The following is a 15618-nucleotide window of genomic DNA, read 5'->3' on the forward strand; positions in this document are numbered from 1 at the left end:
TCAGCAGGTGCTTACCCACTGAACTTGCTGCTGTTAATTTTTTTAAGTACTTGAATTTTGGTTCTCTTGGCAATAGAGATTTAGTAAGATTGAGCTTTATAACAAAGCTAAATAAAGTGGTAACAATACTAAACTACAGAAACACGCACAGCTGCCTTCTCTTAAAAGGATAAAGAAATACTAAAAAATGTAACCATTGGATTGTGTTAATATTGTTAATTTATAAATAATACAAGTGCTGTTTTAATAATGAGTAGCACTTTTATTTAGGAGTAAAAATGTGTAGCCGTAGATAAAGGCTATGTTTAGCAAAGTCTAATGTGTAGAATGAAATTTGAAGAATTATAATAGAATTATAATGTACTTAGGTGTGAGTTTTTAAAGAAGCCATTTAGTATAATTAAATATGCCTGACGTAGCAGGAGCTTTATAAAGATAGGTTATGAAAATGGTGACTCTAAATTATTTATTGGCTTGGTGATAATTACATGTCAGTATATTCCACGTACTTTTAGACATAGGCAAAATAGTTATAGACCACAGCAAGTGCTAAAGTTAAGGGTAGCTCAAGTTTTCATGTGAACAGCAATCAGCAGTATTGGTTTCAAACCATGGGATACAATTTCTAGATAGCTGCTTTCAAATATTTACTTTATGACTAAACAAAACATTTTGTGTGTGTGCATATGTATGTGTGTTTTTGTCAACTTAATGGTTACATGAGAGAATTAACACATTAACATATTAAGACATGTTCCTCATACTTTTTACCATAAGTCTTTCTGTTCCCAAATTTGAATACCATTTTTAGTTCCATTTGTTACAATGGTATAAAACTGATCACTTTTTGTCATTCCATAATTATTTTTTAAACTATTTTAACTTCATACAATGTATTTGTCCTCCTGCCCATGAATACTGATCCATGTAATAATTTTAATGGCTATAGAGGATTTTTCTGTTACATTGATATAAATATTTAACCAGTTTTTCATAAACATTAATTAAAACTATTGTTAACTTGTTTTCACTGATAATATTGATAAAATGCTAATGAATAAATTTGAGCCAATTCAATAAACATATTATGAATATATAAAATTAACAATTTCTTCATAGTAGGTATATTTGGTTTGCTAACTTATGCCTGTGAGAATATGAAATTTGCATGTTTCATTCTGGTTTGATTTTCAGGATGTGGAGCTACATAAAAAGCTACCTTTATTTTACATTGATTAACTGATCAAAGGCAAAAAAAAATGATTGATGTAGGCAAGACTCTTCATTTTATTAAATAATTCATTAGGATTAAGTTTATTGTTTGAAATATAAAATTTGATATGAACAGTAAAGGGAAATTTTAGGTGATATTCTTAATTTGCTATAGTAAATATATTCTTGTAGTTCTATACTCATCACTTTCAATTAGATTTAAAATATATGTTAGGCCCTTATGTATACTTAAATCTTTTTTTATTAATAGCTATACTCCATTTGCTAATGGCCCCAATGATACTCCTGAAGAGATACTGCTGCGTATAGGCAATGGAAAGTTCTCTTTGAGTGGTGGAAACTGGGACAGTATTTCAGATGGAGCAAAGGTATAAATTATAAATGTTTTGTTTTGTTGAATTACTGTTAATTCCTGAAATCTTTAAGTTATAGCCTAGTCTGCATTCGCAGAGTATCTGATGGTGTTTTATGTCAGTATTTGTTTTTAAATCACAGTATTTGTTTTTAAGTCAACTCACATATATGTGTGGATTGAAGAAGACAGAGGCTGAATTTTTTTTTTTTTTTTTTTTTTTTTTGCCATGCTTCTGGGACACATTTCTCTCTTATCAGTTCACATGTGATCAGGGAATATAAACCACTTCCAGTATTAACCAAAACCAAAAATGTAAATCTACTGAGGAAAAATACATAAAGCCAACTAAAGTTAATTTCTGCATTTAGTATGTTTTTACACATCATATCTTCTTTAGAACAGACATTGACTAGTGATTATGTAGGTGATTTTTCTATGTTAACTTATTCTTAGAGAATATACAAACTTTTTATCAGTTGTACCTAGATATTTACGATTGATGGCTAAGAGCTGTTCAATAGAAATGTTCAATATGCAAGCCACGTATGTAATTTAAAAATTTCTAGTAGTCACATTAAAAAAAAATAAACAGGAAAAATTAATGTTAACAATATATTTTATTTAACCTGGTATATCCAAAATATTTCAACATCTAATCAATATTTTAAAAATTAGTGAGATTTTACATTCTTTTTTCATACTAATTTTTCAAATTCTCGTGTGTATTTTATACTTATAGCCCATCTGAATTTGGACGTACCTACATTTTAAAAGTGCTTAATAGCCACAGGTGGCTAGTGGCTGTCATTATTAGTGAAATTTCAAAGTAACTGGCCTTACTTAATTTAGGGGAAAAATAATAGGTCAAGGCTTGAATACTAATTCTTACATTTATAGTCTAAAAATTTTAAGTTTTAAAACAGCATCCCAAAGTTGTCAGCATGTAGTTTATAGGGCTCTGAAGCTTTTAAGCTACATTTTGAAGTAGAAAACATTTTAAGACAAAAGGACTTGCTTGTATTTAATATCTGCTAATGATAAAACCTACTTGTCTCAGGGACATTAGCTAATCTGTAGGATACATTATGGAGTAAATTTTGTATCCTGATCACTGTAGAATAAAAAAAATCAGGGATTTGATTATCATTACCTTTCAAACATTAGAAACACAGGGAGGGGATTGTGTTTGGATCTTAGCCATAACACAAGTGTGTTGTGTGGTGTAGTAAAAGGAACACCTGATTGGAAGCCAAGAGAACTGAGTGCTAGTTTTTGATCTACTAACTACCTGCCTCAGTTTGCTCATCTGTAAAATTTGGGGATTAAGTTCTCCCTTTGGTTCCTTCTAATTCCAAAATTCCATTTCTATGCAATTTGGTTTATTTATAATTTGTCAGATTTCCCTTTATAAAGTGATTGAAACTACTAATATTATTCATTAAATATATGTATTTTGTAATCAGCCACGTCATGCGTCAAAAAGTACATTTTCCCAAGGAACAATTCCAAAGTTTAAAGCTATACACATGATACTCTTGTGTTCCTCTAAAAAAAAAATAACTAGCAACAGTGAATCTAATGCTGAAATAGAGATTTATATGCCACTTGTGCTTAGATTTTTGGTTTTCCATGTTCTATGTGTTTTATGTTTACGTCTGTGTAATGCTTAAGGAATAATAGATATCAAAATTCAGTTTTACTCTTACCTCATTTAGTCCGATATTCTGGAGAAATTAACATAGAAAAAGATATTGGGGGATGTTGAAATATTTCACAAGGTCTTTCATGTATTCCCTTTTTATGGATTAAATTACTTTAGTTCTGTCTTTGGAATTTTTCTGAAAATGGTGGCAGATTACTGAGCAAATGAGCTATATGAACTTTAAAAAAAATCTGTACATTTTAACAGTTGGATAATTTCTTGTCTGTTTTAAATTAGTGATGAAGGTAAACTATTGTTCAGTTACCCATAACCCCTTATACTAGTTCCCTTTAGTTGGGAGAACTGTAACATTTACTGTCACCTCATGACAATTGTTTTACTCAATTATAGTTGCTTATAAGTTGTTTTTCCCTTTCCAGTGCTTTTCTTGACATTGGTGAGTGTCACTATCAGAAGCATATAGAAAATGATTCTGTTTGCCTCCTGTTCATGCACAGTTCCTAGAATTTGTTCATTCAATTAAATGGGGTGGGGGTGGGGGTGATAGTGGAAGTCATGTTAGCTTTGTGTGTCTTATTGCTACAATAGTTTCAGCATTGAGAACATTGACATTGCTGCTTCCCTTTTGTTAAACAGTGGGGACAAGGAGAAGAATCTGGTAAACAAAACAAAAGTAGAAGAGGCAAGAGAGTAATGAAATTTTCATGGTGTCACAATATATTAAAAATAAACACAGTAATACCTGATTAATTAGAAGGCATTTCTATCTAAATTTTACAATAATTTAAGTAAGTAAAATGTCACTTATTTCAAATACATACACCCTTGACCAAAAAAAGAATTGCCCAGTAGAAGTTTTTATAGGACAGTTATTTGTGGCTTCCTCCCTTGCCTTCTTTAAAAAGAACAACTTGTGCTTTTCCTCCACTGCGTTCCTATTACTGCATTGTATGTACTTTTATTAGAGTATTAGTACTTAATCACTTTCTCCCTGGTTATATATTCATTTGTATGCATTTTTACTTTTCCCACTCAAGGAGCTTTAAATGTCATATTCACTTTTGCATTTCCTATCATACCTAGCACAATAAATACTTAATTGAATACTCTTTTCACAAGCTATTTAATCTTTTCCTCAAGTATACCTTGCATTGTTAATTTACACTCTAAGCTTTTTTTTGTCCAATATAGAAATATAAATATTTTCCTATTGTGAATGACTATAAATTTGAAATAAGTGGTCAAGTTTTTTTTTGATTAATCAATATAATGCCAATTTATAATAACACCGAGTTCTCATTATATGTGAGTCATTTCTTGAGCACTCTGAACTGTTACATTGACATACAGTACTTGCCCACTCCCATGCCAACATTACACTACTTTTATTTTAAAAGTCTTGTTATTGCATAAATAAGTCTCCACACCTTATCACTACCACATCTTCTTCTTCTTCTTCAAAATTGTCTTGGCTGTTTTGGTTCTTTCTTTCTTTTTTTTTTTTTTTTATACAGCAGGTTCTTATTAGTCATCAATTTTATATGCATCAGTGTATACATGTCAATCCCAATTGCCCAATTCATCACACCACCACACCCAGCGCCCCGCGGCTTTCCCCCTTTGGTGTCCATACGTTTGTTCTCTACATCTGTGTCTCAATTTCTGCCCTGCAAACCGGTTCATCTGTATCATTTTTCTAGGTTCCACATACCTGCATTAATATACGGTATTTGTTTTTCTCTTTCTGACTTACTTCACTCTGTATGATCCATCCACGTCTCAACAAATGACCCAATTTCATTCCTTTTTATAGCTGAGTAATATTCTATTGTATATATGTACCACTGTGAATGGCTATAAATTCGAAATAAGTGGTCAGGTTGTATGTAAATATTTATTTACCATTTTTGGCTTGAAGTTGCTTTTAAGTGAAGTCTTCTGTTTGCATATTTAAAAGTCATAGATTTCTAGAGCTAGGTGGGATCTGGTCCATCATTTTGCAGATAGATAAACCAAGGTGTGCAGAATTTATCTTGTCCATGGTCATACACTGAGTGGCATAGCTGGAACTGATTTTCAGTCCAGTACTCTTTTCAGTCTACCACATGTTAGGGAAGACTTTCTGGAGGAAGAAAGGCTTGATTAGCTTGGATTATGTGGATGGAATGGAGAAGAAAGAGGTCTATAACCCTTTAAGGCTCAGAGGAAAGGTGTTATCGTTCACCTACTTCTTTCCTATAATGTGGAAATTAAGTATACCAAAGCTTATTACTTGTTACTTAGTCTATATTGAACAGCAGCATTACAGTTAAAACACTATATTGAAATGTAAGGCTGGACACTATAAAACTCTTAGAGGAAAACATAAGCAGAACACTCTTTGGCATAAATTGCAGCAAGATCTTTTTTGATCCACCTCCTAGAGTAATGAAACTAAAATCAAAAATAAACAAGTGGGATCTAATTAAACTTAAAAGCTTTCGCACAGCAAAGGAAACCATAAACAAAACAAAAAGCCTTCAGAATGGGAGAAAATATTGGCAAATGGAGCAACCAACTAGGGATTAATCTCCAAAATATACAAACAGCTCATGTAGCTCAATATCAAAAAAACAAGCAACCCAATCAAAAAGTGGGTGGAAGATCTAAATAGACATTTCTCCAAAGAAGACATGAAGGTGGCAAAAGAAAGCTCATAAAAGGATGCTCAACATCACAGATTATTAGAGAAGTGCAAATCAAAACTGAAATGAGGTATCACCTCACACCAGTCAGAATGGCCATCATCAAAAAATCTACAAACAATAAATGCTGGAGAGGGTGTGGAGAAAAGAGAACACTCTTGCACTGCTGGTGGGAATGTGTATTGGTACAGCCACTATGGAGAACAGTATGGAGCTTCTTTAAAAAACTAGAAATAGAGCTACCATACGACCCAGCAATCCCCACTCCTGGGCATATACCCAGACAAAACCATAATTCAAAATGATAGATGCACCCCAATGTTCATTGCAACACTATTTAAAATAGCCAGGACATGGTAGCAATCTAAATGTCCATCAACAGAGGGATGGATAAAGAATATGTGGTACATATATGCAATGGAATATTACTCAGCCATAAAAAAGAACAAGATAATGCCAACTGCAGCAACATGGATGGACCTAGAGATTATCATACTGAGTGAAGTAAGTCAGAGGAAGACAAATATCATATGATATCACTTATATGTGGAATCTAAAAAAAGGTACAAATAAACTTATTTACAAAATAGATGTAGAGTCACAGATGTAGAAAACAAACTTATGGTTACCAGGGGATAATGTCGGGGGATGAATTTGGAGATTGGAATTGACATATACACACTACTATATGTAAAATAGATAACTAATAAGAACCTGCTGTATAGCACAAGGAATTCTACTCAATACTCTGTAATGACCTATATGGGAAAATAATGTAAAAAAAAAAAAGATTGGATATATGATGTATGTATAACTGATTCACTTTGCTGTACACCTGAAACTAACACAACATTGTAAATCAACTATACTCCAATAAAAATTTAAAACGAAAACAAAAACACTATACTGAAATACTTCTAGAACTTCTAGTACTATAGCTTTCAAACACCTTGTGCCAAATAATACTAGAGAAAGACTACAATGTCTAAACAAAGCTAGGGAAATGCACTAGCAAATTCAATAATTAGAATTTTATTCTTATTTAATTGTGAGGGATAATTTGTTGTTACCTTTAATCAAGGCAGAAAGTGTTACTTATGTATGGAACTCAGTCTTTTATACTGAGGAAGTATGAATTGTAATATATTTGACCAAATTAAAATGCTTGCAGTATAATTAGTAATAACTGCAGTGAAAATAATGGTTTATCTCAGTCACATGATTAAATTTGAAATAGAAGTGATGAATTATTAATCAATAGTTTCCAAGCTTTAATGAATTTGCCATCTGAGTGCTGTGAGAAGAATAGGAAAATTGCTATTCTCCTGTATTAGTGTTTGTTCAAAGAATTTAGAGTTTTGCTGACTTTTACTTAAAATGGATATTAAAAAATAGGAAATCTTTAAGTCTACATTAGGTTAAGTTAATCATTTTAATTAGTAATGGCTTTCTTCCAGCTAGATTATCTAACTAAATACCCAGTGATTGTATATAAGTGATCATTCTTGTCATAGCTCAGTATCTTTTCTTAAAACTGACCAACACTACTATATCTACTTTGAAAAAAGTGCAAAATTATTCATAATGTAGGGACAGATTTTTGTGTACTGTGGGTGAGCTCATTTTCCTCTTAGCTATCAGGAAAATTCAGTGAATATTACCTAAGATAATGACACATTTGCTTTTTCATCTGTCATCCATCCTCTCGTCATTCTGTCAAGGAGATTTTACTTCTTATTTTTCAGGGAGGTTAAAAAGAAGAAAGATAGATTAAGCCCTATTAAAACTACTTCAAGTTCTTTAAAAGAAAGTAGCAAAATGTTGATACTGTGCTATGAAGCTATTTGATATTTTAAACTAAGCAGCATTCTGTTCATCTTTCCAAGGAAACAATAATTAAAATGTTTTATAAGCATTTAGGATATGGCCATGTTTACTGCATTTTCATTTTCATTTAAGGAGAATCCACTGTGTTTTTGGAAATCAGTCTTTGCCTCCAAATATAAATTGTCAATTTCAGTCTTATATAACTTAGCTGAATTTTACCCCAGAAATAATTATATCCTTTTTGCTTTAACAGGGTTCACCATATATCACAGTTTGCTTGGAACAGTCCTGGTTTATGCCTTTGGCTCTCAACTTTCCCATTTTGGATAACAAATTGTATGGCCATCTTAGCTTTAACTGTCCTTAATTTCAGTTAATTTTTTTCAATGAATATATAATAAAGCAATATTGTTGAACTTTGTTATGAAAAACTGATTTTTTTTTTCTGAAACAGATTTTGATATTTTTCATGAATGCTTACTTAGTGCTATGAACATTGAGCACTTATTGTGTGTACATGATAGTTATTACTTTAGAAAGAAAGCAGCAATTAATTATGTAAAATTCAGACATCAATATTGAGTTTAATAGGGAAGATTGAGAGGTAGTATAGTTTAGTACTTATGAGCCAGACTCTGACTGACTGCCTGGATGCCTATCCTTACTTACTAGTTATGTGTTACATACTTAAAAGCTATGTGACCTTGGGAATGGTGCTTAACCTCTTTGTGCCTTAGTTTTCACATCTGTAAAGTGAAGATAGTAATAGTACCTACCTCAGGGTTGTTATGAAGATAAACCAGGTTAATAAATGTAGCACATAGTCATAAGTGTTCAGTTAGTGTTAGCTAATATCATTAAGAATGTATAAAGCACTTTGATGATCAAATGTTAATCTTTGAAATTCCCATTAGCAATAAAAACCCTCATGAGTGAAATTAAAGCCATAGTAGTATATTTCAATATTTGTATAGGCCCATCTCCTAAAATTATTTTTCATTCTCTCGCCATCACTACCTGTACCTTTCAGTAAACCCTCAGAATCCACAGGAAAGTACTAAAGCTCAAATAAGGTTTAATGAGGAGCAGAGTAGTGTTAAATTTTAGTATGTATAGTTAATTTATATGTTGAAACATACTTTGGTGAGTGGGAGTAGAGGAACCTATTCTTCTGGGCTAGACCATTGATTTTTTAAAACAACATTACTGAGGTGTGCTACACAACAAAATGAATATATAATTTAATGTCATGACTTATTTACACACCAATGAAACCATCACAAAATCAAGATAATAAACATATGCATCACCCCTAAAAGTTTCCTCATGTTCCTTTATAATCCTTCCCTCCTGCCTCACATCCTGAACTCACAATCCCCCGCCCCTCACTCCCTGGCAACCAGGGACCTATTGTCTGATGCTATGGGTTAGTTTACATTTTCTCGAAATGATTATAAATGGAAACATATAATGTATACTCTTTTTTTGTCTCTTTCTCTCATAATTATTTTGAGATTCATCCATGTTGTTGGAGTGTATCAATATTTTGTTACTTTACATCACTGAATAATAATCCGTTGTATGGATACACAACAGTTTGTCCAGTTACCTGTTGATGGATATTTGGGTTGTTGGCAGTTTTGTGATATTTCAGTAAAGCTGCAGTGAGTATCCATGTGAAAGTGTTTACATGGATGCATGCCTTTCATTTTTGTATAAATACTCAGGAGCAGAATGATTGGATCATATATTTAACTTTTTAAGAAACCACCAAGCTGTTTTTTTAGTTCCTGTATCATTTTACATTCCCACCAGCAGTGTATGAGAGTTTTAGTTCTTCTATATCCTTGCCAATACTTGATTTGTTTGTTTGTTGTTGTTGTTGTTGTTGTTTTCTTCTTTGGCCATGCGACATGTGGGATCTTAGTTCCCCAACCATGGTTTGAACCTGCGCCCCCTGCATTGGAAGTGTGGATTCTTAACCACTGGACCACCAGGGAAGCCCCCACCAACACTTGATAATGATCATTATTTTTTAATTTTAGCTTTTTTAAAATGTATGTGATGGTATCTCATATTATTTTAATTTGCACTTCCCTAGTAACTAACGATGTTGAGCATTTTTCATGTGCTTACTTGCCATCCATTTATCTTCTTTGAATTGCCCATCAACATCTTTTACCCCCTTTTTTTATTTTGGTCACTTTTTTATTATTGTGTTTTGAGAGTTCCTAATATAGTCTAGATGTAAGTCCTTTATCAGAGCTATGCCTTACAAATATTTTCTCTCAGTCTATAAATTGTCATTTAATTCTCTTAATTGTTTCTAATGTTGATAAAGACAGTGTTTCATTTTTATTTTCTTCTCTGCAGCATGTTTTTGGTGTTATAGCTAAGAAATCTTTGCCTTGCCCAAAATTTCAAGTGTTTTCCCCTGTGTTTTCTTTTAGAAGTTTTATAGTTTTAGGTTTTATCTTTAGATCTGTGATACATTTTGATTCAGTATTTGTTTTTGGTGCAATATATGGTTCAAAACTAATTTTTCCACACAGACACCTGATTATTCCAGCACCATTTGTTGAAAATACTATCCATTCTCTGCGGAATTACATTTCTATCTTGATCAAAAATCAGCTGCCTAAATATGCATGGTTCTATTTCTATAAAGTAAGTCCCCTACATACGAACGAGTTCCGTTCCAAGAGCACGTTCATACGTCCAGTTTGTTTGTAAGTCCAACAAAGTTAGCATAGGTACCCAACTATCAGAATTGGCTCTATAGTACTGTACTGTAATAGCTTTATATTTTCACACAAATGATACATAAAAAATGAACAAACAAAAAATAAAACATTTTTAATTGTACAGTACCTTGAAAAGTACAGTAGTATAGTACAACAGCTGGCATACAGGGCATTGGCATTGAGTGAAGAGGCAAGAAGGGTTACTGACTGGAGGAGGGAGAGGAGGTGGGAGATGGTAGAGCTGAAGGATCAGCAGCAGTAGGAGACAGAGGGAAAGCTGCAATTTCACTCATGTCTGACGTTGATGGCACAGGTTCTGGTTCCTTGCTGGATTCAATTTTATCTACCTTCTAGAAAAAATGATCCAGTGATGTCTTGGTAGTAGCTCTTTTTTTCTCGTCGTAAATGACACAACACTGGATTGCATTCTGAACGGCTGCTGCAACCTTTGTGTACCGTTCTACATTCAGATCCTGTGCCTCAGAAACTAACAGTGCCTCCTCAAATAAAGAAAATCCCCTTGCGATTTCCTGTGTCGTGAATCTCTTTGATTCTTCAGTTACTTCTTCCTATTATCTCTTTGTCCTTTCTCTGGGCTTCCAATTCCTGGCGCTTCTTAGCAGTACCAGCTACATCACCACTGCTTTTACGCTTACTTCCAGACATCCTGGGCTTGAAATAAAGATACTGTACTACTGTACTCTATACAGTACTGTACAGTAAAGTACACAAAAGCACAGCCACTTGTACGTGATTGGACATACGAATGCATGTTCGCATCTTTGAAAGTTTGCAACTTAAAGGTTTGTATGTGGGGGACTTACTGTACTTTCTATTCTGTTCCATTAATCTGTTTGTCTATCTTTACTCCGTTGCCACACTGCCTTCATTACTGTTTCTTTATAATTAAGTTTTTAAATTAGGTACTGCTAATCATCCAACCGTTTTCTACTTATTCAGAGTTGTTTTGAATTGGGTCCTTTGCATTTCTTTATGAATTTTAGAGTCAGCTTTTCAGTTTCCACCAAAAAAGGCTACTAGGATTTTGATTGAGATGCGCTTGGATCTATAAGTCAATTGGGGGAGAACTGACATTTTAACAACACTGAGTCTTCTGATCCATGAACATGGTATCTCTTTCCAATTCGTTAGACCTTCTTTAATTTCATCAATGTTTTATAGTTGTCAATGTACACATCTTACACATCTTTTATTGTGTATTTTACCTGTTTCCTATTTTTCATGCTATCGTAAATGGCATTGTTTATAATTTCATGTTCCAATTTTTTTTGCTGCTAGTATTTAGAAATACAATTTTTTTTATTGAACTTGTATACTACAGCTTTGATAAAATGACATTCTAGTAGCTTTTTTGTAGATTTCATCAGTTTTTCAATGTACACAATCATGGTCTTCATGAATAAAGAGTTTTAATTCTTTCTCATATGGTTGTATTTTCTTTATTTTCAATGGCTAGAAATTGCAGTATAGTGTTACAGAAGTGAAGAGGATGGACATTCTTATTTTGTTCCTGGTCTTGAGGGAAATCATTCATTTTTTTTTACCGTTAAGTATAATGTTGGCTGTGATTTTACATAGATGCTTTTAATTAGGTTAAGTTCCATTCTGTTCCCAGTTTGATGAACATTTTTCTTAGGGATGGATGTTGGATTTTTTCAAATGCTGTTTGTATATCTGTTGAGGTAAATCACATGTTTTTTTGTTTTTTATTATAACATTTATAATTACATTGATTTTCAATTGTTAAACTAACCTTGTATCCCCAGGATAAACACTTTGTCGTGATATGTTATCCTTTTATATGTACATGTAACTGAACTTGATTTGCTAAATTTTTGTTCACAAGTTTTATATTATGTTGATGAGGGATTTTGGTTTGTGGATTTCTTGTAATATCTTTCTGATTTTGGTATCAGGGTTATAATGGCCTCATTAAATGAGTTGGGAAACATTACCTCTTCTTCAATTTTATGGAAGAATTACTTAGAATTGGAATTGCTTTTAAAATATTTGTTATATTGACCTTAAAAATAAAAACCAGAAGAGCCAGTTATTTTACCAGGAAAATGAGTTTATTTGGGGAAAAGCAGAGAATTGCAATTCAGGACAAGCAAACTACGGCAACCTATAGGCAAGACTCCATTTTAAATGAGGTTTCCTTTATTTATTTTACAGTTATAATTCACCAGTGAATTTATCTGGGCTTGGGGTTTTCTTTATTTCCCCTTGAGTGAGCATTGGTATTCTTTTCCTTTCAAGGAAATTGTTCATTGTTGAATATGATGTCATAAAGTTTTTCATAAAATCTCCTTACTAATCTATTAGTGTCTGTAGACACTGTTGTGATGTCTACTTTCATATTTCAACCATAATTATGGATTGGTCTTTTTCTCTTTGCAGATATATCAGTTTTTGCTTCATATATTTTGAAGCTCTGTTTTTAGGTACATAAATCGTTTATAAATTTGACCTCTTGATTAGTTGTCCCCTTTATCATTATGAAATGACCTTCTTAATCCCTGGTAATTTTCTCCATTATTATTGAAAGTTATATTCACTCAGTATAAAATTCTAGGTTTTCATTTCTTTGTGTGTTTTTTTTTAATTTCCAGTTTTTTGAGATATAATTGACATACAGCACTGTATAAGATTAAGGTGTGCAACATAATGATTTGACTTATATACATCATGAAATATTTGTCACAGTAAGTTTAGTGAACATGCAGCATCTCATATAGATACAAAATTAAATAAATAAAACCCAATTTTTTACTTGTAATGAGAACTCTTAGAATTTACTCTAACAACTTTCATATAAAATATACAGCATTCTAATTACATTTATCATGTTGTATATTACATCCTTAGTACTTACTTATCTTGTAACTAGAAGTTTGTACTTTTTAGCTACCTCACACAGTTCTATTTCCCCCACACCCTGCCTCTGGTAACCACAAATCTGATCTCTTTTTCTATGAATTTGCTTGTTTGTTTTTGAAATATAATTGACCTACAACACTGTGTTAAGTTCCTGTTACACAACATAGTGATTCAATATTTCTATAAATTTCAAATTGGTCACCATGATAAGTCTCGTTACAATATGTCACCAAAGATTGACTATATTTCCCACACTGTACATTTCATACCCATGACTCATTTATTGCACAACTAGAAGTTTGTACCTCTTAATCTCCCTTACCTATTTCTTTCTTCACTGTACTCCCCTCCTCTCTCACAAACACCTGCTTGTTCTTTGTATCTATAACACTTTATGTTTTGTTATGTGTGTTCATTTTGTTTTTGTAGATTCCACATATAAGTGATATCATGTGGTATTTGTCTTTCTCTGACTTATTTCACTTAGCATAGTACCTTCTAGATCCACTCATGTTCTTGCAAATGGCAAGATTTCATTTTTAGTGGTTTATTAAAATTCCATTGAATGTGTATGTATATATACACACATATGTATACACATATATATGCATTTGTTATTGATGGACATGTAGGTTGCTTCCATATCTTGGCTATTGTAAAAATTGCCACAATGAACATTGGACTGCATATAACTTTTTGGCTTAGTGGTTTTGTTTTCTTTGGCTAAATACCCAGATGAAGTTGCTGGATCGTATGGCAGTTCTATTTTTATTTTGTTGAGGAACCTCCATACTCTTTTCCTTTGTGGCTGCACCAGTTTACAGTCCTACCAACAACAGTGCATGAGGGATCCCTCTTCTCCACATTCTCTCCCAACACTTCTTCACATTCTTGCCAACACTTGTTGTTTGTTGTCTTTTTGATAATAGCCATTCTGACAGATGTGAGGTGGTATCTCAGTGTGGTTTTGATTTTCATTTCCTTGATAATTAGTGATGTTGAGCATCTTTTCATTAGTCTGCTGGCCATCTGTAGGCCTTTGGAAAAATGTTGATTCAGGTCTCCTGTCCATTTCTTAATCAGGTTGTTTGTTCTTTTGCTGTTGAGTGTATGAGTTGTTTGTGTATTTTGGATGTTAACTCCTTATCAGTAATATTATTTAAAAATATCTTCTTCCATTCATTAGGCAGCCTTTTTGTTTTCTTGATAGTTTCCTTTGCTGTGCAAAAGTTTTTTTTTTAGTTTGATGTTGTCCCATTTCTTTATTTTTGGTTTTGTTTCCGTTTCCTGAGGACACATGTTCAAAAAATATTGCTATGTCTGATGTCAAAGAGTGTACCGTTTATGTTTTCTGCTAGGAGTTTTATGGTTTCAGGTCTTAATTTTTTAATCCATTTTTAGTTTATTATTGTATACAGTGTGAGAAAGTAGTCCAGTTTGATTCTTTTGCATGTAATTATTCAGTTTTCTCAACACCTTTTATTGAAGAAATTGTCTTTTCCCCACCGTATTGTTTTGCCTCCTTTGTTGGAGATTAATTGACCATATATGCATCAATTTGTTTCTGGACCTTGTTCTTTTCCATTGATCTATGTGTCTGTTTTTGTGCCAGTACCATAATGTTTTGATTACTGTAGGTTTGTAGTATAATTTGACATCAGGGAGCATGATATCTACAGTTTTGTTATTTTTTCTTAAGATTGCTTTGGCAATTTGGGGTCTTTTCTGGTTCCATATAAATTTTAAGATTATTTGTTCTAGTTCTCTGAGAAATGTCATGGGTATTTTGATAGAGATTGCATTAAATATGTAGATTGCTTTGGGTAGTATGGACATTTTAACAATATTCTTTCAATCCAAGGACAAAGGGTATCTTTCATTTCATTTTATTGTCTTCAGTTTCCTACATCAATGTTTTACACTTTTCAGAGGATAGTCTTTCACTTCCTAGGTTAAGTTTACTCCTGAGTATTTTATTCTTTTTAATGTGATTTTAAATGGTATTGTTTTCTTCCTTTCTCTTTCTGATAGGTTATTATTCATGTATAGAAAAGCAGTAGATTTCTGAATATTAATCTTGCATCCTGCAACTTTACTAAATTTATTTGTTCTAATAACATTTTGGTGGAGACATGAATTTTCTCTATATAACATCATGTCATCTGCAAAGAGTGACAGTTTTGCTCCTTCCCTTGCAATTTGATGTATTTT

At 32.5% G+C, this 15618-nt stretch overlaps 1 protein-coding gene across 4 annotated transcripts in view; it reads left to right on the forward strand.

The window, feature by feature from the left end:
• The window catches only part of RPS6KA6 (ribosomal protein S6 kinase A6), a 174396-nt gene that overhangs the window by 129848 nt on the left and 28930 nt on the right, over positions 1–15618 (forward strand). For all 4 annotated transcript variants that reach the window (XM_007455924.1, XM_007455925.1, XM_007455927.1 and 1 more), the window contains one exon: positions 1484–1601. In XM_007455924.1, the coding sequence (XP_007455986.1) occupies positions 1484–1601 (118 nt within the window). The remainder of the gene's footprint in view (positions 1–1483; positions 1602–15618) is intronic.

The sequence above is a fragment of the Lipotes vexillifer genome, unplaced genomic scaffold, assembly GCF_000442215.2.
Source record: "Lipotes vexillifer unplaced genomic scaffold, Lipotes_vexillifer_v1.1 scaffold286, whole genome shotgun sequence".
Taxonomy (NCBI): domain Eukaryota; kingdom Metazoa; phylum Chordata; class Mammalia; order Artiodactyla; family Lipotidae; genus Lipotes; species Lipotes vexillifer.